Below are 26,958 nucleotides of genomic sequence, written 5' to 3'. Positions count from 1 at the left end.
AAATGGAAAAGCCATTTGGACTGCTTCTTTTTCTTAGGGCTTATTGAGTAAATACGATGTGTCAATGGAATGCAGAAGACAAAAAAATAAAAAGAAAGAGAAAACAAAAAGATTGAGAGAAAATTCAGGGGGTTAAACAATTAGCTAATATTTTTAAAAATTGATGAATAATGCCTCTTTGAGGACAGTATGTGACATATTAAATAATGACTCCTTATGTCTTTGATTTTCTGGAACAGCTCTTGTTTTGATTTTCCCATCATTGTTCTCAGCAAAGTACACTAGAAAACTTTCAACCATGTGCCTGGTATTTTTGCGTAAAGATTTTGGAGTGTGGGAAGGAAAGAAGTAGAGATGCATGTAATTCCTTCCTCCTACCAGGTCAGAATTTAGAATTTAGAGCCTCTTAACTAGTTTGAGAGAAACAGGTAGCATTGGAGGCTCTGGGATAGTTTAGATAGGTAGGTCATCTTGCACATGCCAGGTGAGAGGTGGCTGGTTGGCTGTGCTGTTGTAAGACGTCTAGCAGTAAATTACTGTTGTGTGTGAGCCCCTGGGGGTGGGAGTGGGGGTGGTGCATCCTGGGGCAGGCTGTGTCCTGGCTGTTATCTTAATTTAAGGAGTTGTTCCCATCCCTGCTGTCCAGATGCAGAGACCAATGTCCCAGGCTTCTTCAGGTCACACAGCCTGTGGGGGGAGGAAGATCTAGGTTTGAGCCGACAGGTGTGTGGTGTATTAGTTACCTATGGCTGTCCCTAGAACCTGGCGACTGAGACCAGCACACCTGTCATCTCACAGTTGCTGTGGGACAGGGGTCTAGGTTGGGTCTTCTGACAAAACTGCGGTCCACATGCCAGCCAGGGCTGCCGTCTCATCTGAAGCCTCGGCCGGGGAAGGATCTGCTTCTGAGCTCACACCATCGTTGGCAGGCTTCCTTTCCTCACAGGCTGTGGGAGCAAGGGTTGTGGTACCTAGCCATGTGGGCCTCTCCAGCATGGCAGCTGGCTTCATCAGCATGCAAGCGAGAAGGCAGTAGGCAGAGTCTGCTAGCAAGGAACAAGGCCTGGTGTTTTGTGAATACATCACAGGATGACGTTCCAGCTCCTTTGCTGGATTCTAGTAGTCAGAATCCAGTCACTAGATCTGGACCCTATTGTGGAGGGTCATCTTAGAAGCCCACCTGCCAGACTTGGTTAATGCTTTCAATGAGTTTGGTGGGCTGTTTGTGTACATCAAACATTTTTTTCATGCCTGGGGCTTTGGCAGCACAGAGCTGTAAGCAGTGCAGGCATAACGTTGGGATTTAGCAGTGGACATCCATGGTATGGGGTTGCAGGTCACTCTGGCACCTGTTGAATACATTTGCCTGTAGATTAGTTCTTTTTTGATGAAAACATCCATTTTATTTTCAAAAAGGAGTGCAAAAACACAGCCTGCTCGTCCTTTGAGAAGAGGTTTAAAGAAATGAAGTTTGTTGGTCTTGAAGAAGAGTCAACCAGGGGGCCTCTAATAAAGAGGGCAATGAGTTGATGAATAGCTCCCCTCCACCATGGACTGTTTCAGGCGATGGGGTGCTGTGGCCTCAGTGGGCTTCTGCTGAGGCGACTGTGGAAGGGGCATTGGATGAGGCTGCTTAAATGCATTGGGTTGTTTCTCATCTCCCCAGAGAACGTTGTCCCTCGGAAGGCAACTTCCTGATCTTGCCATTCAAAGCAATAAAGATGTAAAGAAATTCCCCATTGACATATATCAAAACTCAAATCGATAAATTCATCACTAATCATTCAAGTAGAACATTTTCAAATGTCTGTTGACGTGAGGTAATGTACAAACAAGAAGGATTTACTGATCATAATATTTGGTCTAGTAAAGTCAGCCCTACAGTTGGGGCAGATTATCGAAAATGTAGTCATCTGATATTTCCAGGAGCCAAGAAAGAGGTGAGCTTCGGCTGCCCTCTCATACAGGTCCTCTCGGTTTGCTCAGGATTTTGTTGACTTCAGTGTAATTGGTATAAAAAATATTTAAGACAACTCCTGATCCTATCAGAGCACCACGTTTTAAATTCTAACCCCTCGGGTGATACTCCCCAGTACCCCCAGCATTTTAATCCGTGGCTTTCTTTCCTTTTGCCTTTGGTTTGTCACCATGCCATGTGCTTTTGGAGGGCATCCCGTCGCCCAGCCCCCATTGCCCAGCCCCCATCGCTGGCCTGTGTCCTGGCAGCATGTAAGAACAGTGTTATCTTGTACTCATGGAAGAATTTCAGAATATCTTACTCCTCCAAATGGGAGCAGTTGTTTTGCCTGTATTTCAACTTTTACTAAGTAATTCCCAGTTTCTTCTGAAATTTAGATCTATTGCTGTTATTTGTTATGTCACAGTAGACAATCACACTTCCATGGTGGGAAAAAAAAAATTCGAACAGTTTTGGGAAAGCCAAGGCCTTCCCAGCCCTCCTCTCAGCCCTCGCAGGCCAGCGGTCGCGGCGATGGGATCGCATGTGTTTCTTTCCAAACGACTTTATGAAAAGTCAAAATTGAAAGAGAAATTGAAAGAATATTCTGCATTATTGCTGATCGTTTAAGTGAATTTTCTATTGCGAAAATGTTTTTTCTTTTAAATTTTTTTTTAAGAAAACAAATACACTTGGAACCACCTAAAGAAAATGTTTTTAATGTTGTTTTCTTTTTTGTTCTTCTGTTCCTAAAAGTTTGTCTTTGATGATAAAACAAGACTTGTGGACCGAGTCAGACTTAATTGGCAGTATGAGGAAGCCAGAAAGAGGTAAGAAGCTCGGTTTTTAAATCTTACCTTCCACTTATTTACTTTTTCCCATGGAAAAATATGTGATTGCCCATAGTTTTATTGGAAAGCAGTGTCTGATATGATACAGGATAATGGCTTTTCACTTATACTAAGCTTCTCAATATATATGATGAAATTTCAAGTGCATTTAAAATGTGAAATCTTCAAAATTGCGAAGTTATAAAGACTTGACTTGAATAAGAATACTCTTTCAATTTTCCTTATCCCCCCCCCACTCCTTCCTTCTCTTCTCCCTCGCTCCCCCTCCCTGCTTTCCTGCTTTCCTGCCAAGAAACTGAACATCTGTCCCTCAGACCAGCTTGAGTTTTCTTTTGTATCTGTGGCTTCTCACTCCATAGATTAATGGAACAAGCCACAGATCTAGGTTTGAAGGCATTTTAATAAATATTGAGTCAACAGGTAATAGCAGTACCTGTTTCCTTTCACTTTATTAGTAAGAATATAAATGTAGTCATTTATGCTGACCTGTTTTCTAAATAACCTGCCTGTGCCTGTGTGTGTTTCTTTCTCTAGCCTCCCTCCCTCCCTCCCCCCTCCCTCCCTCCCCGCTCCGTCCCGCCCCCCCAGCCCTGAGATGTGGGCAGACAGGAGGCAATGCGGGGCCTTACACGCCACAGTCTTTCTAGCCTGTCACAGTCTCCCCGAGCCGTGGGGCCCCCCCGTTTTCAGGATTCTGATCTTCCCCTGGCTTTTATGCTCTCATTTTTAGACTTTTCTTTGTACCTCGTGGAACGAGTCTCAAAACCAAATTGTTGTAAACCATGTTCTTCCGAAACCTATGAAGCCTGTCTTAAAAAAAAAAACAGCTTTCAGTAGTCAGACGGAGGCACACGTCACCTTGCAGGCGTGCTAGCGAAGGCCTGCGGGGAGGGGCTTCCGGGTTGCGGCCAGCTGGGCCCACCCAGGACGGCACATGGCTCCCGGAGGGCTGGAAGTCCACATTGGTGGCATCTCAGAAAATGTAAAAGCAGCCGCCCCAGCAGATGACATGATGCCCTGCTCCAGGGCAAGCGGTGGCCGCTGAGGTGCCAGCAGGTTTTGTGCCCAGTCCCTCCAGGCTCGCTACGGTGGCTGTGGGCCAGCCTGCAAGGGTCCGAGTGGAACGCAGTCCCCGGGGGCCCTGTCCCCGTGCGGCATGCATCCCTTCTCTTGCACTTGCTGATGTCTCTGCTCCCTGCCCCTCTGCTCCTGCTCGTGTAGCTGCTGGGATTCGCTGTGCTGTGTTAAACTCAGAGGCGAGGCCGTCCCTGCCCTCGGGAGCCTGCCGTGTGTTTGCTGTGACGTCTGTGAAACATGGCAAGCGAGTTCTTTGTTTCTGAGAGCTGGTGTTGGTGCCCAGGGAGTATCCTTTCCAGTGTTTATGCAAAGCTGAGGATTTGAGATATCTCCCCAAAGGGAGAGCCCTGCAGTCCATCAGTATCTTTTTCAAACTGTCATTTCAAGGTTGCCCCTGTCTTGTGAGGCTCCTTGTTGGAATCTTGCAGGTGGCAGAGAGGAGGGTCCAATCCCTAGCGTTTCAGCCTTTGGGACAGCAGGGACTTCTCAGAAATGTCTTTCTGGCTGCAGCGGCAACATGTACAAATCAGAGGCACGTGTTAGAGACACCCTCAGTGAGTGTGCACGAGTGCCTGCCCTTTTCCCGCCTGTGCAGGTTCCAGTGGGGCCAGGCGCCTTTTCCCACAGGGGACCCTCAGGAATGTCTGGCAACCCTATGCCTTGTCATGCCTGGGGGTGCTGCTGACGTCTGGTGGGTAGAGGCGGGGTGCTGCTAAACACCGTACAGGGCACAGCCCAGCTCCCAGCTGCCAACGCTTGGTAGGCCCCAAATGGTGACAGTTCTGTGGTTGAGAAACCCTGGCTGAGGGTGGGTGGGAAACAGCCTGGGAGTCTCAGCTTCTCATCTTGTTCCGACTCCCCACGTTCAGGGACAATGGGATGGGCTCCACGGGCGGGCTTTCTGCTGACTCCCGGGCCTCAGCCTCCCCTCCCCGGCCTCGCTTGCCCTGCCTCAGCCACGCTGGCACCTCAGCCACGCTGGCGCCTCAGCAGGCCTCAGCCGTGCACAGACCCCTGGCATGCTCATCCCATGACCTCCTGACCGGGCCGCACACCTTCCAATAAACTCTTGACGTGGGCCCTGGGGTCTGCGGACTAACGCCCCCCCCCCCACCGAGACGTCCACAGCCAGATCCCAGAACCTGTGACCTGACGTGGTGAAGGGGACTTAGCCCGTGTGATTTAGTTGAGGCTCACGAGCTGGGGAGGTCACCCTGGATTGTCTAGCTGGGACCACTGTCATCTCAGGGGGCAGGTGGGAGGGGCAGAGGCAAAGAAGGAGATGTGACGACAGGAACCGAGGGCAGAGTGAGGCAGGGCCATGAGCCAAGGAAGGCGGGCGGCCTCTAGAAACTGGAAAAGATCCGGAAATGAAATGGATTCTCCTCTCTGGCCTCTGGAAGGGGTGCAGCTCCCTGGACCCATTTCCGACCTCCGACCTGTGGAACTGGGGGAGAAGTCACGTGGGGCTTTAAGCTGCCAAGTTTGTGGTCAGTTGGTTGCAGCAGCGAGAGGAAACTGATGCAGTGCCCCCGGCCCCTGCCCGGGCCTCTGCCTGGAGTGGCCGGCTTTGCAGTGCGTGGATGCGGGGCCTCTGCTCGGCCTGTCAGGGCACACCCCTCCTACCCTGAAAAGGGCCACCCTCTTCCCCCCGACTCCCCACCAAAGGCCAGGACTTAACCTGGCACAGACATGTGCTTTTGCCTTGTATCATTCGTCTTTCCCTTTGCAAACGTGAACCTCGCAGAGGCTGGAGCTTTGTGTATTGCTCAGTGCTGCATCCCAGCAGCTCAGTGCTCAGTGACTATTGCTTGAATGAAGAACAAGTGTTCTGTTCGGCCTCAGTTGCTCCTTGGCCTTCTGGCGTCCTGGGGCCAACTCCAGGCCTGCTCCCCACTCCCTTCCAAGGCCCCTGCCCTGGCTGCACCCTGAGAGGGAGGGGAGAGGGCGTCGGGGCCTGGTGGCTTTAGGGCACCGCTAAGCCCACCGGCCCATTCACTGCCTTCCTGGGCATTCTTGCCGCCTCTGGTCTGGGTGCTTAGGCCTCCCGCCACAGGCGGGAGGACACAGCCTTGTTGCTGGGCCGAGGGGAAGGCGCTCCAGGCCCAGCGGTGCCGGGAAGACCGGCCTGGGAGCGTGAGTGCAGGGAGGTGGGGGAAGGAGCCCTTGGGACTGAGGGGCACCATGCCCTGCGGACACCTCCTGAGAGTTAGAAGTGGGGGGCGTCCTGGGGGTTTTGAGTTGGCCATTCCCAGGAGGTGGTATATCCAAGAGGGCCATTGGAGGCACAGATGTGAGGATTTGGGGTGCATGGTTCTGAAATCTCATGGTGGCTGAGTTCACCTGGGGAAAGAGGAAACTGAGAAGGAAAGTATTCTAGTTTGCAAGCTGCCAGAATGCGATACATCAGAAACAGAATAGCTTTTAAAAAAGGGAATTTATTAACTTACTGGTTTACATATTCTAAGGCTGTGACAATGTCCAAATTAATGCAAGGCTGTGAAAATGTCCAATCTAAGGCATCCAGGGAAAGATAACTTTGGTTCAAGAAAGCCGATGACTTTCAGGGTTTCTCTCTCAGCTGGAAAGGCACATGGTAAGATCTGCTAGTTTTCTCTCCATCAGGTTCCCCGGGGCTCTGGTGGCTCTAAAGCTTTTTCCAAAATGGATCCCTCTTAAAGGGCCCCAGGAAGCAACCCCACCTTGAATGGGTGGAGACACATCTCCATGGAAACCACCTAATCAAAAGTTACCACCCGCAATTGGGTGGGTCACATCTCCATGGAAACAATCAAAAAGCTTCCACCACCCAGCAATATTGAATGAGGACTAAAGAACTTGGCTTTTCTGGGGTCCACAGCAGTTTCAGACCAGCGCAGGAAGAAAAGTGAGCAATCCCAGTGTTTCAGGGCCTGGGGGGATGAGGTGGGCCTGCAGGTAAAGAGAAGGAGGAAACCTCACCAAACACTTCCTGTGGAGCTCCACGGAGAAGGGGAGCCAGCAAAGGACAGGCACTGGCGAAGGAAAGCCCGTGGGCACGCAGCAGAGCCCTCCGCACCCAGCTGCCTCCCGAGGAGCTCACCTGGCCCTCAACAAAGGTTTCCCCAGTGCCCAGAGAAAAGAGGGCAACCCAGAGTTTCATAGCACTTCCTTTTTTTTTTTTTTCCATCTAAAGAACTCTCTCATTCTGATATGAATGTATTGCCCATGAAAACAGCTTAGTCTTAGAAAATACCAATGATAGTTGACATTAATTGTCTTTACTTGGCCAGATAAAAAGTTGGCAGCTGGAAATGTTACTGGTCCCTGGGGACTGAGAGGTAGATGGCACCCACCTCCCTGGAATTAAAGGAGGAGAATGACCCCTAAGAGGGAGTTTCTAGAGTCTCGTTTTAGAGGGAGAGTGCGCACTGGTTTTTGACCATTCATTTGAGGCTTTCAGTGGACTTCACACTGCTTCAGAGTGTCCTCACAGTGTCCCTGTGGGCAGGGTCTTCAACCAGGTGGCCTCAGGGCACCCTTGTCCCCCTGCACCCACTCCGGGCACCTCTCCATAGGAGGCCTGGCCTGGGAAGGCAGCGCCCGCCTTGTGGGCTGGCCGTGCCCGCCGGGTGCCAGGTGGTCCGCACCGGTGGTGTGGTCGGGAAGGGCAGCCCTGGGGGAGAATGGTGTCGCCGGGGGATCCCGTGGCCAGAGTGAAATGGAGAGCAGGCATGAGCATGCCAGGACGCCGGCCGGGGGTCACTGTCCGCACGGGGCCGCCAAGGCTCTGCCCGTGACCCTCCACCCGGCTCCCCGACTGCACGGAGAGGCCCCCACTCCAGCCCCCTGCACGTGGCTGGGGAAGGGGGCCACATGGGCAGGAAAGCACCACGTACCCACCCCCCGCCATGGCCTTGGGGAGAATTCCATGTGACGGCAGCATTGGCAGAGAACAACACGTCCTTCTCCGGCTTTTCCTCCAAGGACATCCTGTGCCCTTTTCTTTAGCTGGTGGCCTTTTATTACTTCAGGGCCGTAATTCAGTGTTCAGTCTTTTCGTCCTGCTGCCTTATCTCTGTACATTAGTCTCTGAGCTCTCATTTCTGGGTTGTGCTTCCCTCCCCTCTGCAGAGTCTCCGGGCCTTGCTGCCTCTCAGCTAGGGAGAAGGTCTTGTGTGTTTGGTTTACAAGTCTTTCCTAGGTATCTTGAGTTGAGATTGGTTTTAAGAGGTGGGACATTGTGAAAAGGCAGAGTTCTGGACAGCGAGGGGACGCCTGTGTAATTGGGTGTAAGGAAGTGTGTGGAGGTGGAACTCAGTTCCACGTGGGGGTGTGACTTCTGTGAGTGCAGTGACCGGGCTCCCAGCACGTTGCCCACCAGTGGTGTGAAGTTGTCATACATGGCTCCCTCTTCTTTGCCCTTCAGGAAAGCCTTTGGAATCCAAAGGCAGACAGACCCTATGATAGGGATATTTTCAAATTGCTTGTTTAAAAACTAGATTTTTTTAAAAGCCATGTTGGAGGAAAAAGTCTCGTGCCGATCCAGAAGGCCAGATGGCTCCGTTTTTACCAAAGAGTGATCTCCTGGAACCGTGCGCCCAGCTGCCGTGGTTTCCATAGAAACCCTCTGGGGCCGGGTTGGAAGAAACCATCGTTCCACCGGCTCCCCCGTGTCTTTGTTTGTTGCTGGGGCCGGTCCTTTCCCTTGCATGGGCAGGCGCCAGTGTGGTGTGGTGTTTCTGGGCACATTTGCTCAGTCACTTGGCCATCTTCTTCATTTCTCAGGCGGCCTTGTAGCTAACATTTTGGGGGTGGGGCCCAGCCGTGAGAAACAAAGCCGAGCATTCTTGCCATCACAGGTGCCACTTCCCTACTCCGGTCAACGCAAAGCGGCCTGTCGTCCTCCTGCTGCTTACCTGAAGAGGCCTCTCTAAAGCTCCGTTCAGGCCAGCACCCCCGAGGACGGGGCGGGGGGCCTCGGCATACTGCTGAACCCTCCTTGTCCTGCACACTCCAAATCCACGCTTCTCTGGTTCTCCCGTAGAGCTGAGTTAGGGAGATGGGTCCTGGTTTGTCAGCATTTCCGCCCAACAGCTGAGGGGCCACCACTTGGCCAGCTGGCTTAGACCTCAGCTGGGGTTTCCTTGAATCTTGGTTTTTCATGTGAGTGAAACTTTGAAAAAAGAAAACCATGGAGAAAAAACGTAAGAAGTATCAGCTCTGTAGCTGTCACTGCAATCTGAAGGTACAAGGCCCTGGGTTGACCCCATGTCCCTAACTGTGGCCTTTGGAATCAGCCCACCTTGTCACCACCAGATGGAACGCTGGGCTGCGTGGAGTTCTGTCAGCTGCTTCAGAAAGCAGCAGAGTGTTAGGAGTGGGAGAAATTGTATAATGGACTTCATATTTTAGGTACAGATTCAAATAACTGGTGATGGCCCTTGATATGTAAAATACACCTGAAAACTTCAGTATGCTGGTTTCAAAATATTATGTACCCCAGAAATGCCATGTTTCAATCCTGATTCAGTCTTGTGGGAGCAGCTGTTTCTTTTAATCCTGATTCGATACTGTTGGTTGGAACCCTAGATTATCTCCATGGAGTTGTGGCATACCCAATTGTACGTGTGTCCTTTTGATTAGAAGGAGATGTGATTCCACCCATTCCAGGTAGATCTTGATTAGTTTACTGGGATCCTTTAAAAGAGGAAACATTTTGGAGAGAGTTAGAAACTATAGAAATGACAGAGCCGACAGAAACTTCAGGGTAGAACCCACAGATGCCAACACATGGAGAACAGAGACACGGGTGTGGAGATACTTGGAGCCCAGCAGATGTCACCATGAGATGTTAAGCAAGCAAGAACCTGGAGAGAGCCAAGGGAAGCAGAGAGATGAAAGCCAGCCCTGGAGAAGCAAAGTGAGGAACCCCCACAGGAACAGAGACTGAAAGCAATGGAGCCCAGGAACAAGGGACCAGCAGATGCCAGCCATGTGACTACCCAGCTGACAGAGGTGTTCCTGAGCCATCAGCCTTCCTTGAATGAAGGTATCTTTCCCTGGATGCCTTAGTTTGGACATATTTATAGGCTTAGAACTATAAACTTGTAATTTATTAAATTCTCATTATAGAGGCCATTCCATTTCTGGTATATTACAATACCAGCAGCTTGCAAGCTAGCACACTTGGTGAGATTACAAGTGCATTCTTTTCTTAGAAAAATGCAAATCACATTCAAAATTTCCAGGTGAATTGTGAATGTTCACGTGGGTTCTGCAGCATAAGTGCGTTTATGGTTCCCAGACATGGTATCAAGGTACCTGGGCGGTAACAGAAAAGGTGTCCAGGCAGCAGGGGCAGGGAAAAATCATTCACGTTTGACTTCTGTTATATTAGGCCTGTTTAGGATTAGAATTTGGAAACCACATAACAAATATGAAACCCAAATGCTTGACTGAGGATTTGCTTTCATTTTTTCACTGTCAAGGGCATGGGGGCACATGTTTTGAAGCTTTTGAAGAAGGCATTTTTGAAAGATTCTATAGAGACCATAAAATTTATTCGTTATCAAAAATAAGCATTAATAAAGAATATTGTTGACTAGTAGGAAAAATATACTTGCCGATTTTAAATTGCTTTCGGTTCCCTTTCAAAATGAGCTTAGAAAAGTTCTTGTTGTAAATGTTAAGAATGATCCTGCTTTGCTTCCATGTATTTCATTTCACAGAAATGAAATTTCAAAGAACCACCTTTCTGGAAATTGTTTTTCCAGGTTTTCCCTTTACTACCTGGAATTGGCATGTCGGCAGGGCTGGGGGTGGGGGGTGGGGCGCGGTCTCCTTCCTGCAGAGCAGCTGTCTGGCGCAGATGTGTCCTTACTCTGCCCTGCTGCCCGCTTTGAAGCCTGTAGGGGCAGACTCCGTTCCTCGCCTCTCTGCTGGCTTCTGGCAGTGACGGCGATCCTTGGGCTTCCATCTCTGCCTCAGTTGTCATGTGGTGTCTTCCCGGTTTCTATCTGTATCCAGCTCTCTCCTTCTTCTGAGGACGTTGGTCATATTGGAATAGGAACCACCCTAAGCCAGTCTGGCCTTATCTTAACTAATCCCATCTTTAAAGACCCTGTTTCTAAATCAGGTCATGTTCACGGGCCCTGGGGTGAGGGCTTGACCATGCCTGTCTGGTAGCCCCTGCCTTCTTCACGTCAGCCACCAACACCGAAGGTCCTCCCTGGAGGTGGAACATTTCCAGGCAGGCGATAAATTGGACAAGGCGCACTGTTTCCATGGTAGAGTGTCTTGTCTGTCCCATGGGAAATGTCTGAGAAATCACTGAAGGACTTGTTCTAGTTTTCAGCTTCCAGGACAGACAGACCCACATGCCTTGCTTGTCCTGGCTGAGGGCAGGCCCCAGGTGTCTGCGGAAGGAGATCCTTCCACCTGCCCTCTCAGGGTCTGGACGCAGGGAAAGAGAGTGTACTTTCTGGTGCATGCCACTTTTCTCGACTCATATAGAGCTCTACAGTGAACATGCAATCCTTTGCTTTGTTATGAAATGTTATTATATATATATATATATAAAAATACCACTGTTCTTGAGCATAGAAGTGCTTGCCTGGTGTTCAGCACAGCCATGACTTTTCCAGATGGGCTGCATGAAGTCATCGTCATCCAGAGTTTATTCTGCTGCAGAGGTCGTCCTCTGCCATATGTCCTTTCCTAGTTGTCCTGCCAGCTGTAACAGCCACAGTATGCTGTTGAGTTGGGACTGTCGTTCTCTTTGAGGCTAGCCATGGGCTGCAAGCCTTTTGATATTTGCCCTTGGCCTCTCCTCCCTCCTCTAACTCATGTTTTCCCACCTCATCCCTTTTTCTGATAGTGGACCTTACTGGAACTACTCCTGGGAAGGGTGGGATTGGGTAGGATGGCGTTGGTGTCACCCTCAGTGGCCTGGGTCCTTGTGGAGTGACAGCTCCCTTAGGCTGGCTGCCTTGGGGGAACCCCTGGTCTCCCCACTCATCGACCTCCCTTCTGGCCTCACCCATTTGAGCAGACCTCAGAAACTTCCAAAGGGGGCTTCTAAAAATGTGTCTGTCTGTAGTCTATATATGATAACCGATGAGTGTGTGTTCCAAGATCATATGCTACCTTTAGGTGGGCTCAGGTAGACTTTCCTGCAGCTCAGATAAAGGGAAATGAGAAAAGCATGAGGACATGATGAATTTGCCATTCATGTCTCTTATATTTATTCCTTTCCTTTGACTTGTCTTGACTGAGCGTAGAATGTTCTAGAAATTTCATTGGGTTTAACATTTCACTCGGCACTGCCTTATTTATGGGTCTGCTTGGAGTGTGTTTTCCTTGGGCTTGAGCTCTATGACAGCCATAAATTCTAACTCCCCTAATTAGATACAGCCAGACGCTTCAGCCCTGTTCAGCCGCCCTTGCCATTAGTTTTCTCAGTGATACTAATTGGCACCAGTTTTCAACATATTTTGAGGAAATTAGTTTTTGAGTTCGAAAAGAAATTATCTGATAAAAGCTCATGATGTGAAAGCAGTTTCTTTACCTTCTTGGGGAATCGTATGTGAGTAAAATAAGTACTTTAAGCCTGAACGTGTATGCCCTCTTCATTTTGTAACTGTGGGTTTTCTGGACTTCTGCTGATGTAACTGAGTTCTCCCTGAGTTGGTGTTTCTGTTCTTTTAAACAGCTTTCTTGAGAGCCAGTTCACATATCTTCCTGTTCACCCATTTGAAGTGTATCCATCAGTGGTTTTGAGTGTATTCGCAGGATGTGCAACCATCGTCACAGACGATTTGGAAACGTTTTTCATCAGCTCAGAAAGAAACCCCTTCTCCTTTAGCTAGCACCCCTCTATCCCCCACATCCCCTTCTCCCAGGCCCTGGGACCCACTGGTCTACCTTCCGTACCTGCAGATTTCCCTCTTCTGAACAGTGCTGTGAGGTGACTCCTGTCGTACACGGCCTTTGTGTCTGGCTGCGTTCCCTGACATCAGGATGTTGGGGTTGGTCCTGGCTGGTGTGATGTATTCTTCCTTTATGGATTAGGGAGCCTTAAACTCAGGTTTTCAAGATGCTGGTTTGCCTTCCTTCCCCCTAAAATAGCTGTCGAAGAGTTAGCATGGGGCTGCCGGGCTCACCGCGACCTTGGTTCAAGTCGAGTTGGACCTTCCTTGTTTCTGCCTGGCAACAGGTAACCCTCCCTTTTAGCCATCCACTTAAAGGGCTTCAAGCAGTTCCCTCTGTTTTGAATGATCACTCTAAAGATACTTGCTACAGCACCAGCTCAGGACAAACACAGGGGCACAGTCTGTCAGCCAAGCAGGCACAAAGAAATGGGGAGATGTGGAGAGTGGCCGCACAGCCTGCGCTCCCCGCCTTTGGGGCCGTGCAGGTGAGTGAGCGGGCCTTACCTCTGTACATGCAGCCAGCCTCTCCCATCAGCATCAGCTCCCGCCAGCATCAGTGCCCACCAGGGCCACTGCTCAGCCTCTCCTCTCTTTGAGGCCGTGTCTGCACACTCTAATTCATCCAGCTGCTGGTGAGCAGCTGCTGTGCGCCAGGGGCCTTGGATTTCCTGTGTGGCTAAGGACCAGGGTGCAGCGGCAGGCATAGGTGATGGGGGCGTTTCTGCTGGATTTTCTCAAGGCAGGTGTTATCAGGTAGGCACGGCAGGGAAGTCAGAAAGCCAGAAGCTTCTCTCGGCGTTCGGCACCATATTCTGCTCCTGGGAGGGTGGAGGTGGTAGGAGGGAGCCGGTGTCATCCTGCTGTCTGGCTGTACCCTGCTGTCCGGCCGTGTCCCATTGGGAGCCATGGTGCTGCACTAGCGTGGCATTGGGCTGCCAGTTCTTTGAAACAAGCATGATGTAGTGGTGCCATCCAAATGCTCCTAGACCAGGGAAGGTCACGCAGACATATGCATCATGTTTATTACGCATTGCTTCCAAATCCTCTATGTTCAGCACATAGGGCCTACTTGATAGAATTATTTCAGCATTTACTTAGCAAAGTGGGTTTACAGAATTCAAGGGGTGGTGCGAGAATGTGTTCAGATGATTCATCGAGTATGTTGCTTTCTCCATGTCTCTCGCTCCAGAGTCTCGAGTATCCAGCAGCAGCTGGCCCAGCTGGACACGGAGTCCTGGCCGGGAATGGCCGAGGCTGACAGGGACCGGCTGCAGCTCATCAAGGAGAAGGAAGCCCTGCTCCAAGAGCTGCAGCTCATCATTCAGCAGAGAAGGTCGGCAGAGGACGTGGCGCGCCTGGAGGAGGAAAGGCGGCGCCTGGAGGAGGAGATCCAGCGAGCGCGAGCCACATCCGCGCAGGGCGCCACTGAGAGGTGGGTGGGCTTGGCCATTTCCAGAGTGGGCAGCGACCCAGCTCCCTGCCAAGGACCAATTCTAGAAGCGAAAATGGAGAACTTTTCTGTGGTTCTAGAGCATTCTTGAGTATTCCTCAGAACAGCTACTGCCTTGTGTGCTTTCCTTGCCAAACTGAGGGAAGGCAAGGTGGGTGGGGAGTGGGCTTTCCCTTCTGGAGGGGGCTCCTGGCTCCCATTCTAAACTGGGGGCTGATGGAGAAGGGGATGGAGTGAGGAACCCCCCTATACCCCCCCCCCCATGCATTCGCACACTCAACCCTGTCACTCTCTCGTGTCGGCACTTGGTGCTTTCCACAGATCTGCAGGCCAGTGGCCTGCACAGGCACGGTGCCATGGCCTGCCCCTCCCGCCGGAGGATGGGCAGGCAGGTCATGCGTTGGTCTGGCGGGGGACAGCGGCGTGTCTGTCCACTCCTGCATGCCCCATTCCTGCCATTGCCAACCACGTGCAGCAGACCCCGATCCTCTGCTCACCAGCAAAACCTGCTCTTTCCTGGGTGGTAGGAAGCTGGCAGCCCACTTCGGGCTTGCCCTCGGATGGGCTCCAGGCCCTGCTGCAGGGTGGGCAGCATGGGGCCAGCCCGGTGCCCCCTGAGCCCCTCTGCGCCGAGCTCCTCAGCATTTCCTCACTGCGGCTGCTGGTTCCTGCCGGCCGGGGTGGGGGCACGGATCTGGTGGAAGGCTGCCCTGCTCACCCCACCTCTACCCAACTCACCCCTTAAAGCTCCCGGGCTGCACCTCCCGGAACGTTGTTTGCAGAGAGCTCAGTATCGCCTGCATCGTTGGCTCTGTACAGATGCTCTGAGAGCTCTCATTTCATCAAATCCCGTGGTCTTCCTCCTTCCTGCTGTGCTCTTCGTTGTTGATGGCCGCAGCAGGTGGGGCTGGCCTGGCACAGAAGGGATGCTGGGGCTTAGCGAGGCTGGTTCAGTGACAGGCCAAGGGAAGCTTACTGTACCCAAGAGGATGGCAGGCCCCGTCCTCTCCTCTGGCTCAGCGGCTAATGCCGCCTCAGAGCTGGCCTGGGGGGACGCGCGTCCTTGTCTTCTCGTGTGCCTCGGGTTTTATGCTTTTGATTTTTAGTTAAAGATTACCTTCGGCCCAAGCCACGGTACTGTACTGTGAGTGTTCTGGGTTGCAGGGCCTGGGAATTCTGGTGGGGTCTGTGCTCAGGGCACCTGGCTTGGTTCCATGTGCCCCGCGGCCTCTGAGTGTGTCTGCTCTCCCACGTGGAAATTCCAAGATGCTGTGATTGCCGTGCTCCCGGATCACCACTCCGGGAAACCCCACAGAGCTGGCGTCACCCTTGATCTGGGGTTTGGGGCCTGGGTCACCAAAGCATGTCCTGCTGTCCCGAGTCCTGGATGCCAGGACTCTGACATGACAAAGGAAGCATGCTCTCAGCTTCTGAGGACTGTGTCTGGCCTGGGTAGAAAGGAAATGGAAACGGGAGCCTCTGGAGCTTTCCCATCTCCTCTGGAGCCTGTCCTTTCTCCTGGAGTCTTCTCCCTGTGTCTCTGTGGCCTCTGTCGATACCCCCATGCAGGCTGCCCAGCTCCCTAAGGGAGACTGTCCCCTTCCATCCAGGGCTCCTCATTTCAGCCTGGGCTCAGGACACCCTGCCAGAAGCAGGGCATGAGCACTCTGGGTTCCTTGCCTTTACTAGGGAGATATTAAATTTGGGGTCTCAAAATGGGCTTTTCTTTGTAGTGGTGCCAGGTGTGGGGTTGGTAGGGGAAGATGAGTGAGAGCTGGCCTGGGCCTCACATGGCCTCTTGCCAATTTTTCTCCAGCAATAAAAAGAGAAACTCTTAAAATTTAGGCCAAAGAGCCCTAAAGTGGGGCTGAGTTGATTCGGGTGTGCTTTGCAAGTCTGCCACGAAATGACGTGGGCCAAGGAGGAGGTGTCAGGGCCAAGGAGGAGGTCTCAGGGCCGAGAGGTTCCAGCTCCGCCCCAGGACCCTGTCCTCGCCTGTCTCAGCTTCACTGTTGTCATCTGTCACATGGAAAGGGTGAGCCAACTTAGTGTCATTAGGAGTTGGAGGGGTAAAAATCCTTGTCACATCCCCCTGCCACCAGTTGATGACATCTGTATGCATCTGAGCCGCGAGGAGCCAGTGTCACTGGCAGGACTTTGTTCACTTCTACCCCCACAGCAGCCGGCAGGCCCCCTGCTGACGCGGGCGGCGCTGACGCAAGGTGCAGACGTCCCGAGGGAGCCTCAGGGCCATCCCAAGAAATTCTCCAGAGGGAAATACTTTTTGTTATCTATCTGATTGTGAAAATGAAAGAGCTATCAGAAAGCAGAACAGTTTTTGCATATTTGGGGGTTGACTTTGAGTTCCATTTTGCTTTCTATCACAATTTAAAGACATCCATATCAGTAAATTAGCCTTGGTGTTTTCTTTATCTGTTAGCTTGTTTTTCTCCTCCTCTTCAGAGCGGTGAGTCGTCGTTTTCTTTGACGTTCATCTCCTTTGAAATGGGTGCACAGGGGTGTCTCCTTCGGGGCTTGGACCCTGGCCAGTTTTCGGCCAGTAAACTGTATCATTTCTTCCTTGTATTGTTTGCTCATTTATCTAACTATTTATTTAAGCAGTTGTAAGTTCACAGAGAAATCATCTAGAAAGTGGGTAGTTCCCACGCACCCCCCCACATCGTTTTCCCTTTTACTAATATTTTGCATTGATGTGGGCCCTTTGTTACAACTGATGATCCAACATTATAGTAATGATGTTTTTTTTTAACTTTTTTTATTAATAAAAAAATTAACAAACAAAACATTTAGATATCATTCCATTCTACATATACAATCAGTAATTCTTAATATCATCACATAGTTGCATAGTCATCATTTCTTAGTACATTTGCATCGATTTAGAAAAAGAAATAAAAAGACAACAGAAAAAGAAATAAAATGATAATAGAGAAAAAAAAGACTATACATACCATACCCCTTACCCCTCGCTTTCATTTCCCATTATTTCAAACTGAATTTATTTTAACATTTGTTCCCCCCTATTATTTATTTTTGTTCCATAAGTTCTACTCTTCTGTTGATACAGTAGCTAAAGGGAGCATCAGACACAAGGTTTTCACATTCACACAGTCTCATTGTGAAAGCTATATCATTGTTCAATCATCATCAAGAAACATGGCTACTGGAGCACAGCACTACATTTTCAGGCAGTTCCCTCCAGCCTCTCCACTACATCTTGAACAACAAGGTGATATCTACTTAATGCGTAAGAATAATCTCCAGAATAGTCTCTTGACTCTGTTTGGAATCTCTCAGCCATTGACACTTTGTCTCATTTTACTCTTCCCCCTTTTGGTAGAGAAGTTTCTCTCAATCCCTTGATGTTAATTCTCAGTTCATTCTAGGGTTTTTCTCAGTCCCTTGATGCTGAGTCTCAGCTCAGGTAATGATGTTTTTAAATAAACTCCGTCGTTTCCACTCAGGCTCACACTTGGTGTTGTACAGGTCTGCGGGTGTTGTTTTTTGAACTTTTATTGTGAATATATATCCAGCATAAAAGTTCCCATCTTAACCACTCTCAAGTATGCAAGCCTTCAGTGGTGTTAATTGCATTCACCATGCTGGGCTACCTTTCCATCACCCCAAACAGGAACTCTGTGCTCATTGTCCTTTTACTAAGTTGGAAAATGTGTACAGAAGTTAAGCAGATATTTAAGGTTCTTATTTCTATAGAACAACAGACCCGAAATCATAGCTTAACACCCCACACAGCTTTTAGGTGTCTCAGTAATGAGTGGCATAGCCTAATGTGAAAGTCTCCACCTCTTTGCTGAGGAAATCACACTTTCAAGCTTCTACACCTTTCAGAATAACCAGTATAAAATTAGACTTAGTGCTGTCTTTCACACTCCATCCCCCCATGCTCTTGGTTCTGACTTTTTTTTTTTCACTAAGGATAAAAGAAACTGAAAATAAGTCAAGATTAAGCAATGATCTAAAATTGCTGTGCTACACATCTAAGTGTGTCTGTCTATATGAAATTAGAGAAATGTACATGAAGATTGATGAGAGGACCAAATGGATCTGATAATTTGGGGAACTCCTACCCTGGTCACTCAGGGTGAAGCCAATTTTCAGGGAGAACTCAGTGTAGACCTTATTAATTGGAATTTGTGATAATCAAATCTAGACTGAGTTGGAATTTATTTCTTCAGAAAGCACCCAGTGAACCCCCTCACCCCAGGCCTGGTCCACTGCATGCAGTGAGTGGCTGTCAGTGGCTGGTGGCTGTCTGTCAGACAATGTGTCCCCGTCCCCAAGGGCCCTCCCCACATTGCCCGCTGTGAGAGGTGACACAGTGGTTTCAGTGTTACAGCCAAAGCCCAAACCAGGGCCTGGGTTGAACTCCTTTGACCTCTCTACACCTTCCGGAAAAGAGTTTGAAGTTGGGATGTTTGAGGTTAAGCCCTAGGTAGGAATTTTTTTTTTTTATTTAAACAGTTTTATTCCCATACCATACAGTCCATTCCAGGTGTACGTCAGTGGCTCCTGGTAGAATCACATGGTCATGCATTCGCCACAGTCATATGAGAACATTCTTATTTTTTTTGGAAAACAAACATCACATGCCTCGCCTATCCCCCTAATATTGACGCTTACCTTTGGTATAGTGCCTGTGTTACCATTAATGTAGGAATATTAGAAAGCTACCATTAACTGTAGACCTTAGTTTACATTAATTGTATTTCCCTCCATATACCACCCTATTACTCACACCTTGTAATAGTAAGATATGCTTGTTCTAGCTCATGTAAGAACTGTCTTATATTCATACGATTAGCCACTCTCACCTTCTACTCTAGGTTTCACTGACTTATGTAGTCCTAGTTCTTGCCTTCTAGCTTTCCTCCTGGTGACATGTGCCACTCTAGCCTTCTTCTTTCAGCCACACTCACACTCAGCTTTGTTACTTGCACTTATAGCATTGTGCTCCCATCACACAGTATTGTGCTATCCATTTCCGAACCATTCCTAGGTAGGAATTTAAGTGTAACATAAAATCAAGAAAATGTTTACTTAAGAAAAGACTCCCCACTCCCCCTCACCACAACAAATAACAGAATTGCAGGGCAGGAGGCAGCGGGTGGGACTGCTGACGCATCTTAGCCCAGTGTCTTGATGAAGCTGCAAACTTGCATCACTTCCCAAGTTCCTTCAGCCCTCCTCGGGTATCAGTTTCCTACCTTTAAACTGAACATGAGAACCCGTGAGCCCTAAAGGATGACAAGCTCCTGCATGGAAAGCAACTGGCAATATTGTAAGCCCCCGGTGGCCTTGAACTTTTTATGATGTCATACATCTCCTGTGTATGACATTTAAAAATTAAAATCATTCAGCAGAAATTCAGAATTGCTTTCTTAGAGTTACTTGTGATTTATACACGTAACAAATTAAAATATTTTCCTTAAAAATTAAAATATCATAGGTAAATGGATTCTTTTTTTTTAAAAAAATCATACCCAGAGTTGATTATCGCAGTTCTCAAATGTACTGGTCCCAGGACCTCTCTTCACTATTAAAATGACTGAAGACCCCCAAGGAGCTTTTGTTAATGTGGGTGGCCGGAGGGGTACCTAGGTGAGTGGGTGGGTGAACAGGGAGATGGGTGGGTAGATTTAGAAATTAGACAAAAGAAATTTAAAGAATATTTATGTTTTTCTTCATTTAAAATAATCATAACCCCATTAGATGTTAACCTCAATAACATTTTAAAGTTCTTTTTTAAACTTCACGAGAAGAGTGGTATTGTTTGATTTTGTAAATCTTTTCACTGTCTGCCTTCCTAGAAGACAGTGGCTTGGCATGCAGCCTGCTGTGACATGTCGCTGTGGTTGAAGTATCTGAGGAAAATCTGGCTGCATATGGATGTGTGGTCAGGGAAGGGGGGCTTCATAGGACTCCTGAAAGGGCCTTGGGGATGCCCGGGGTCCTTGAACCACATACTGGTTTTTAGTTGACATTCACCTTCTTTAAGATTGGTTGTGTAGTGGCTCTGGTTACAAAGACATTTGATTGACCAGTAAATGCTATGGCCCTTCCGTGCCAGAGCATAAAGGGAGCAGTACGTTTATTTTGTTTTGTTTTTTTTACTATAAACCCAGCAGAGCTCTACATGAGAAAACTTTTAAGTTCTGTTTATATCTTAAAGAAATTTGTAGATTTTACAATTTATGGTTCAAACTTTTAAACTAATTCAGACTGGTCTCAGAGAGGGGGAGGTGTTTGTCCAAAGGCACACAGCTCATGAATGGCAGAGCCAAGACTTGAACCCAAGGCTACTGCTGCCAAATCCCAGCTACTGCTGGTGCCTCCTACTCCTACCCTAAGCAGCTCTGTAAAGCCCTTGGGCATGCCCCCCTCCCTGTTGGTGGCAAGAGCAACTGTGGTAGGAGTTTCTGCAGTGGCCACATGTTTTGAATTTTAAATGAGGCCTGTTTCATTCTCGTGGCAAACATCTGCATTCATGCACTCATTTAACAACTATTTATTGAGTTGCCTAGACATGCAGAGCTCTATCTAGGCAGTGGGCTTACTGCAACGAAAAAAAAAAAAGTTCATTGTAGAAAATTATAAAATAGAAAGAAGAAAATAATTACTTCCAATCCTGTGACCTAGAGACAGCTGTGGTTGCTTTTTATTTTTGCTTTGAATCTTTTATAGTTTTTAGGACTGGTTTATTTTTGCCTGGAGGGAGGGCATAGGATGAGGGAATCTGATTTGCTCTAAGGGATTCTGGTTGAGTAGTGCACCCTCTGCTTTTGAACCAATCTTCTAAGCTCCCATCCACCCATCTGTCTGTTGGCCCACTCTCCTGTCAGTCTATCCATCTGTCCATCCCCCATTCATCCACCCCTCCTTCTGCCTCTAATCAGCCCGTCCACCCATATCTCCTTCCATCTGTCCATCCATTACCTGGTCACCTGTCCCCCATCCTTCCATCCATCCATCCATCCACCTGTTCATCTATCCATCCACCCACCCATTTGCCCATCTGTTCATCTTCCTAACTACCCACCCACTCATCCATCTTCCCACCCATCCATCCACCCACCCATCCATCCACACACCCACTCATTCACTTATCCGTTTGTCCTCCCATCTGCCCAGCCACCCATCCATCCATTGAGCTTCTACCATGTATCAGGCACTGTTCAGGGTGCTGGGGATAAAATCTCAAACAAAATAAAAACAATCTTGGGATTTATGACCTAGATGCACTCTTAGAATTATTAGTCATTCAAATCTAGATCAGTTTTGAGGCATTTATAGCTGAATTTCTTGTTAGGAAAATGTACTTGTTACCTTTGAAACTCACCAGTTGTCTGTTTTCTTACCTGTAGGATTCTACTTCAGGAAAAGAGAAACTGTCTGCTTATGCAGCTGGAAGAAGCTACCCGCTTGGCGTCCTATCTCCACTCCCAACTACAAAGGTAGATTACTTTAGAGGAGAAAACTATACCTAATTACCATATTATAATGACATTTCCATGAACTTCTCAATTCTCTTGAGCTTGGATTTTCTCTTGCTGGGTTTTGGAGCTGCAAGGGGCATGAATACAGAATGGGAAAGTGGACAAGTTATTTTTTAAGGAGACCTGCTGGTACAGGATTCAAGGAATGTGAGGAGGACTGAATCTGGCTCCAGATAACAAGTCCAAAGTCAGATGTATTCAAGGAATTCTAGAGTCTCATTCACAGCTTTAGAAGTGTGTATTTCCATCCATGAATATGCACATGCACATTTTTATTTTGGGCTCCTTTAAAAGGAGATGAATATCTTAAAAATAAGTAAGGGTGGGATGTTTCTGGGTACTTCCCGTATCGGGAAGCATATGTGAAGGGCTTGCTTGTGACCTGTTGGTTCAGTTATTCCTCCCCGCAGCCCCATGAGGTGGGCGCTCTCTTTCCAGTCTCCAGGGAGGAAGTCAGAGGCTCAGAGAGATTGGAGAGCTTGACCAAGCCTGGTCTGCTAGGATGTGTTTGAGCTGGGACTTGAGCTTAGGCACCCAGGCTCCGGGGTCCTTGGTTGTGACCACTGCTCTCTATGGACATGAAAAAGAAGCACGGGAAGTAGCAATGAGGGGAGATTACAATGCTCCCTGGCGGGGCCAGTCGTCCACAGGGACTGGGAGAAGCAGGCTGGATTTCCTCCCCCTTTGCGGTGGCTGGCAGCCCTGAGCGGCCTGCAGGCTGGTTTTCTGAGCTCGCTGCGCTCTCTTGTTGCAGCCTGTCGGCCAGCACCCTGACCGTGTCCTCGGGGAGCAGCCGGGGCTCGCTGGCCTCCAGCCGAGGCTCGCTGGCCTCCAGCAGGGGCTCCCTGAGTTCCGTCAGCTTCACCGACATCTACGGCCTGCCCCAGTACGAGAAGCCCGAGGCGGAGTGCGGCCAGCTTTTGCGCTTTGATCTCCTTCCCTTCGACTCCCTGGGCCGGGATGCGGCCTTCTCAGATGCCCCCGGCCACCCGGGCCTCAGCAAGCCGCGGCGGTCCCTGGACACCCCCCAGTCCCTGGCTTCCCTGTCCTCGCGCTCCTCCCTGTCCTCTCTGTCTCCCCCGAGCTCGCCTTTGGACACACCCTTCCTGCCGGCCTCGCGGGACTCCCCTCTGGCCCAGATGGCGGATGGTCTTGAGGTGCCAAGCCTGGGCGCCCTAGACAGACTGCGAGCCCAGGCCTCCACGCTGGGCGATGAAGATCTGCCGGGCACAGCGGCCCTGCAGCCACACGCACTCCCCGCCGATGGGGAAGGACTGCACGAACGAGCGCCCCAGCCGCCCGCTGCTACCCCGGGCACAAGTAAGTATTGGCCCCTCTGGTGGGTTTTCAGCCCTGGGGAGAAAGGTTTAAAATTCGGGGATGAAAACGTATGCAATTGTAGGGAGGCTGGCCCGCTTTTGAGGTTCCTAGTGAGCGCTGAGTTGAGGGATCTCGACGGGACATGGAAAAGCTGTGTGGTTGTCACTTGGGGTCTCAGCATCTGTAGCAAGTTTGCCGAGTGGATGTCGTTGCGAGAACATTTAAATTGGCAAGGCGGTCTTCCCCAAAAATTTGGCCTCTTTTCAGAAAGTGCTTAATTTTATTGAAAATAAATCTTTATTGAAAATTAAGAGTCACAAAGTGGTCCACATTCAGAGGCGTCACCTCTGCAGGGCTGTGCCGAGACGGAATATTCTCTGTGTGCCCACTGAAGACCAGCCCGTGGGCTGGCTTCTGGTTGTAGCAGAGTGAAAGTGTCTACATCCTTTGTCGCTTTCACTTCACCTTCATCTTTGTCCTCCTAGTTATCAAGGACAGAATTCTGTCAAACGTGGAAATGAAAATAATTGGCAGAATTTCCAAACGTGCCAGTAAGCAATAGTCAGTTCTGCAGGATCAGTTTCTCTGGTCGTTTGCAAATCGGGAAACACGTCGCGGGGTAGAAACCCATCCCTCTAGTAGACATGTATTCAGCTTCTACTTTGTGCCAGGGTCTGTCAACTTGTAGCCTACTTGGAAAACCAAACCACTATTCTAGAGAACGTTCCGACTGACGGCTGGTATGGCTGTTGCACAAAGCAGCGTCTGGGCTTCACCCCTTCCTCCACTTGCCCCCATGTGTTTTGTGAGCCAACCCCCCAGCACCTCTCACTTTCTGGGGCACTAGAGAGGTCAAGAACACCGGCGAAGTTCAGTCCATGTAACTTACTTTTACTTGCATGGAAATAATGTTTCCGACTTTTCATTTACACAAACACTAGATAATTTGTATAACTTTGTAGTGCCCATCCTGGGGTGATAGTACCCTCCAGAGGACACGTGACAGTGTCTGGAGACATTGCTGGTTATCACACCTGGGGCCAGGGATGCTGCCAAGATATGCATGCTTCAGTGCACGGGACAGTCCCCACATCAGAACATTATCCAGCCCAAATGCAGCAGTTCCGAGGCGGGGAAGCCCTGGTGATGCCTGGTGAGTTATATGAGCAGCAAAGGGTAGACATCAAACCAAATAGACCCTCTCTCTAGCCAACATAACGAGCAGTCTCACCACCCTACCCCTCTCTACGTGGGACATGACTCCCAGGGGTGTGGACCTTCCTGGCAACGTGGGACAGAGATCTTGGAATGAACAGAGACTCAGCATCAAGGGATTGAGAAAAACCCTAGAATGAGCTGAGACTTAGCATCAAGGGATTGAGAAAACCTTCTCGACCAAAAGGGGGAAGAGGGAAATGAGACAAAGTGTCAACGGCTGAGACATTCCAAACAGAGTCGAGAGGTTATCCTGGAGGTTATTATGCATCAAGTAGATATCATCTTGTTACTCAAGATGTAATGGAGAGGCTGGAGGGAACTGCCTGAAAATGTACAGCTGTGTTCCAGTAGCCAGGTTTCTTGAGGATGATTGAATAATGATACAGCTGTCACAGTGTGACTGTGTGATTGTGAAAACCTTGTGTCTGATGCTCCTTTTATCTACCTTGTCAACAAAGGAGTAGAACATATGGAATAAAAATAAATAATAGGGGGAACAAATGCTAAAATAAATTTAGTTTAAATGCTAGTGATCAATGAAAGCAAGGGGTAAGGGGTATGGTAGGTATAATCTTTTTTTTTTCTTTCCTGTGTTCGTTTTATTTCTTTTTCTATTGTCTTTTTCTTTTTCTGAATTAATGCAAATGTTCTAAGAAATGATGAATATGCAACTAAGTGCTGATATTGTGAATTACTGATTATGTATGTTATTTCATTTTGTTTCTTTATTTTTTTAATTAATAAAAAAAAAAAGTAAAAAAACTAAATAGAAAACCAGGGGAAGCAGCTGGGGGGCAGCAGTTTGCAGACTCGGCATCTACTCTCTGCCCTGGGGACTGGCCCCTGGCCCGTCTGAGTCTCAGCTTCCCCTTCCTTATCAAGGTGAGCTCTTTGGTCCCTTCCAGGCACCTGCTACCCTGTAACTTTTGCAGAGAAGAGCATGTCGCTCATACCTGGATGTCTGGCCAGAGACCCGTCATGTTCTAAGGCAGCCCCTGGCTTTCTGGCCTCTGTTATTTTGGTATCTTCCTCTCTGTCTCTGCAAACACACTTTTTGTATCTCCAGATCTTTTGTTTCTGAGATGCACATGCACATGTAACCTACACTCACTTTGTTCTTTATGGCCACAGATTCACCTGTCCATTTTTACTCCTTTCATTTAAAAAATATACACAGTCAGGACCAAATTGTGGCCAAAGCTTGCCTTTCTCTTAGTCTTTTTTCTCTATGCCCACTGATCCTTAAAGGTTGAAATTTAGGAGTGTCCGTGCAGTTCTTCAGAAAATCAGCCCAGGCCCAAGGGCCCTTTTTGTCCAGAGGAAAGACAGGGTGGGAGGGAGAAGAGCTGGCTTAATTTCTCATCCTTGATTTCTTTATTTTCCCCTTCCTGTTCTCTGGCAGACGGACATCATAATGATCCATAAGGCATTTGCTTCTGCTGCGTTGGTGCTGCCCCCTGGTGGCGGACCTCTGCATGACGTCAATTGACGTGTCCGTTGTACACATTTAAAATAATTGTCTGTTATGGGTCCTGCTGGGCCTCCCCAGAGGGCCGCCTTGGATAACCATGCTGGGCAGAAGATGACTTTTTACCTCTTTTGCTATTGGCAGGAACACCTGGGTCCAGAGTTCTCCTAGGTTTGTCAGGTTGGTGAGGGCCTTGGAGCTCCTCGTGTCCCCCCAGCCCACCCGTTTGTGAGGTGCCCAAGTCACGTGGCTCCCCCCAGCTCATCAGTCTTGCCAGAAACACTACAGCCCACATTGGGCCCCAGCCGAGTTTCAGTGACATTTTAGAAAAGATGGCATTGAGTACTTGCCCACACTTGCAAGGCAAGCTCTATGAGTGGGCTCTTCCTTGGGGGAGGGCACCCAGGCAGTGAGACCATAGGCTGTCATCCATGATATTGTCACATTTTTAGTACACTTTTGTCTTCCTTGGATTTTAAAAGTCTCAAATGTGTTGGTGATTTCAAAATAATCTTCTAGTTTTTTCTACCCATTAGTACTTGTTTCAAGTCTGTCATGGTAAAAAACCTTGACTTTTCTCATTATGTACTGGTGTTTTTATTATATTTGCACTCTGTCTAAAATGATTGGCTTAAATTCTCCTGTTTTTCACTTTGTACTTTTTTTTTGTTTTATCTTGTTTTTCATGCGGCATGACAGAAACCTTCACTGTAAGTGACCTTGGAATCACCCTTCCCCTCTGACCAGGCTGCGGGTACAGATCTGTGTAGCGAATGAATTTATTTCATGTGGCCATGAGATGTGGCCCACGGGAGCATGTCTTACAGCTATGCTTGAATGGCGCTGATCAATTATTGAGCTTTTTTATTTCCCATGTAGATATGTATTTATATTAAAATTAGCTTTTTTTCCAGACTTTAGTGGCTTTCCTTATTTTAACATGACAGGTGGAGACTTTGGCCACCATGTGCTTTTTATCAAGCAGTATGGATGCTCCTAGGTTGCAATGTCTGTCTGTCTATCTCTTTCTTTAGGGATGAAAAGGTCAGGGATTGATAAACACTGACTGTTTTGAAGATTTTCTGTGCCTTGCTTCGTTTGCGTTGCCTCCCTGGCCGGTGTCAGTGGATTGAAAGCCAGGAGCGATGCCTGGGGAGGGCAGACCACTTT

At 48.8% G+C, this 26,958-nt stretch overlaps 1 protein-coding gene across 4 annotated transcripts in view; it reads left to right on the top strand.

Moving 5' to 3' along the window:
• The window catches only part of WWC3 (WWC family member 3), a 134,782-nt gene that overhangs the window by 89,080 nt on the left and 18,744 nt on the right, over window positions 1-26,958 (top strand). For all 4 annotated transcript variants that reach the window (XM_077145275.1, XM_077145274.1, XM_077145276.1 and 1 more), the window contains 4 exons: window positions 2,714-2,787; window positions 13,987-14,229; window positions 21,651-21,740; window positions 22,537-23,102. In XM_077145275.1, coding sequence (XP_077001390.1) covers window positions 2,714-2,787; window positions 13,987-14,229; window positions 21,651-21,740; window positions 22,537-23,102 — 973 coding nt within the window. The remainder of the gene's footprint in view (window positions 1-2,713; window positions 2,788-13,986; window positions 14,230-21,650; window positions 21,741-22,536; window positions 23,103-26,958) is intronic.

Source organism: Tamandua tetradactyla, chromosome X, assembly GCF_023851605.1.
Source record: "Tamandua tetradactyla isolate mTamTet1 chromosome X, mTamTet1.pri, whole genome shotgun sequence".
Lineage (NCBI taxonomy): Eukaryota > Metazoa > Chordata > Mammalia > Pilosa > Myrmecophagidae > Tamandua > Tamandua tetradactyla.
This window is presented reverse-complemented; position numbering and strand designations above follow the sequence as displayed.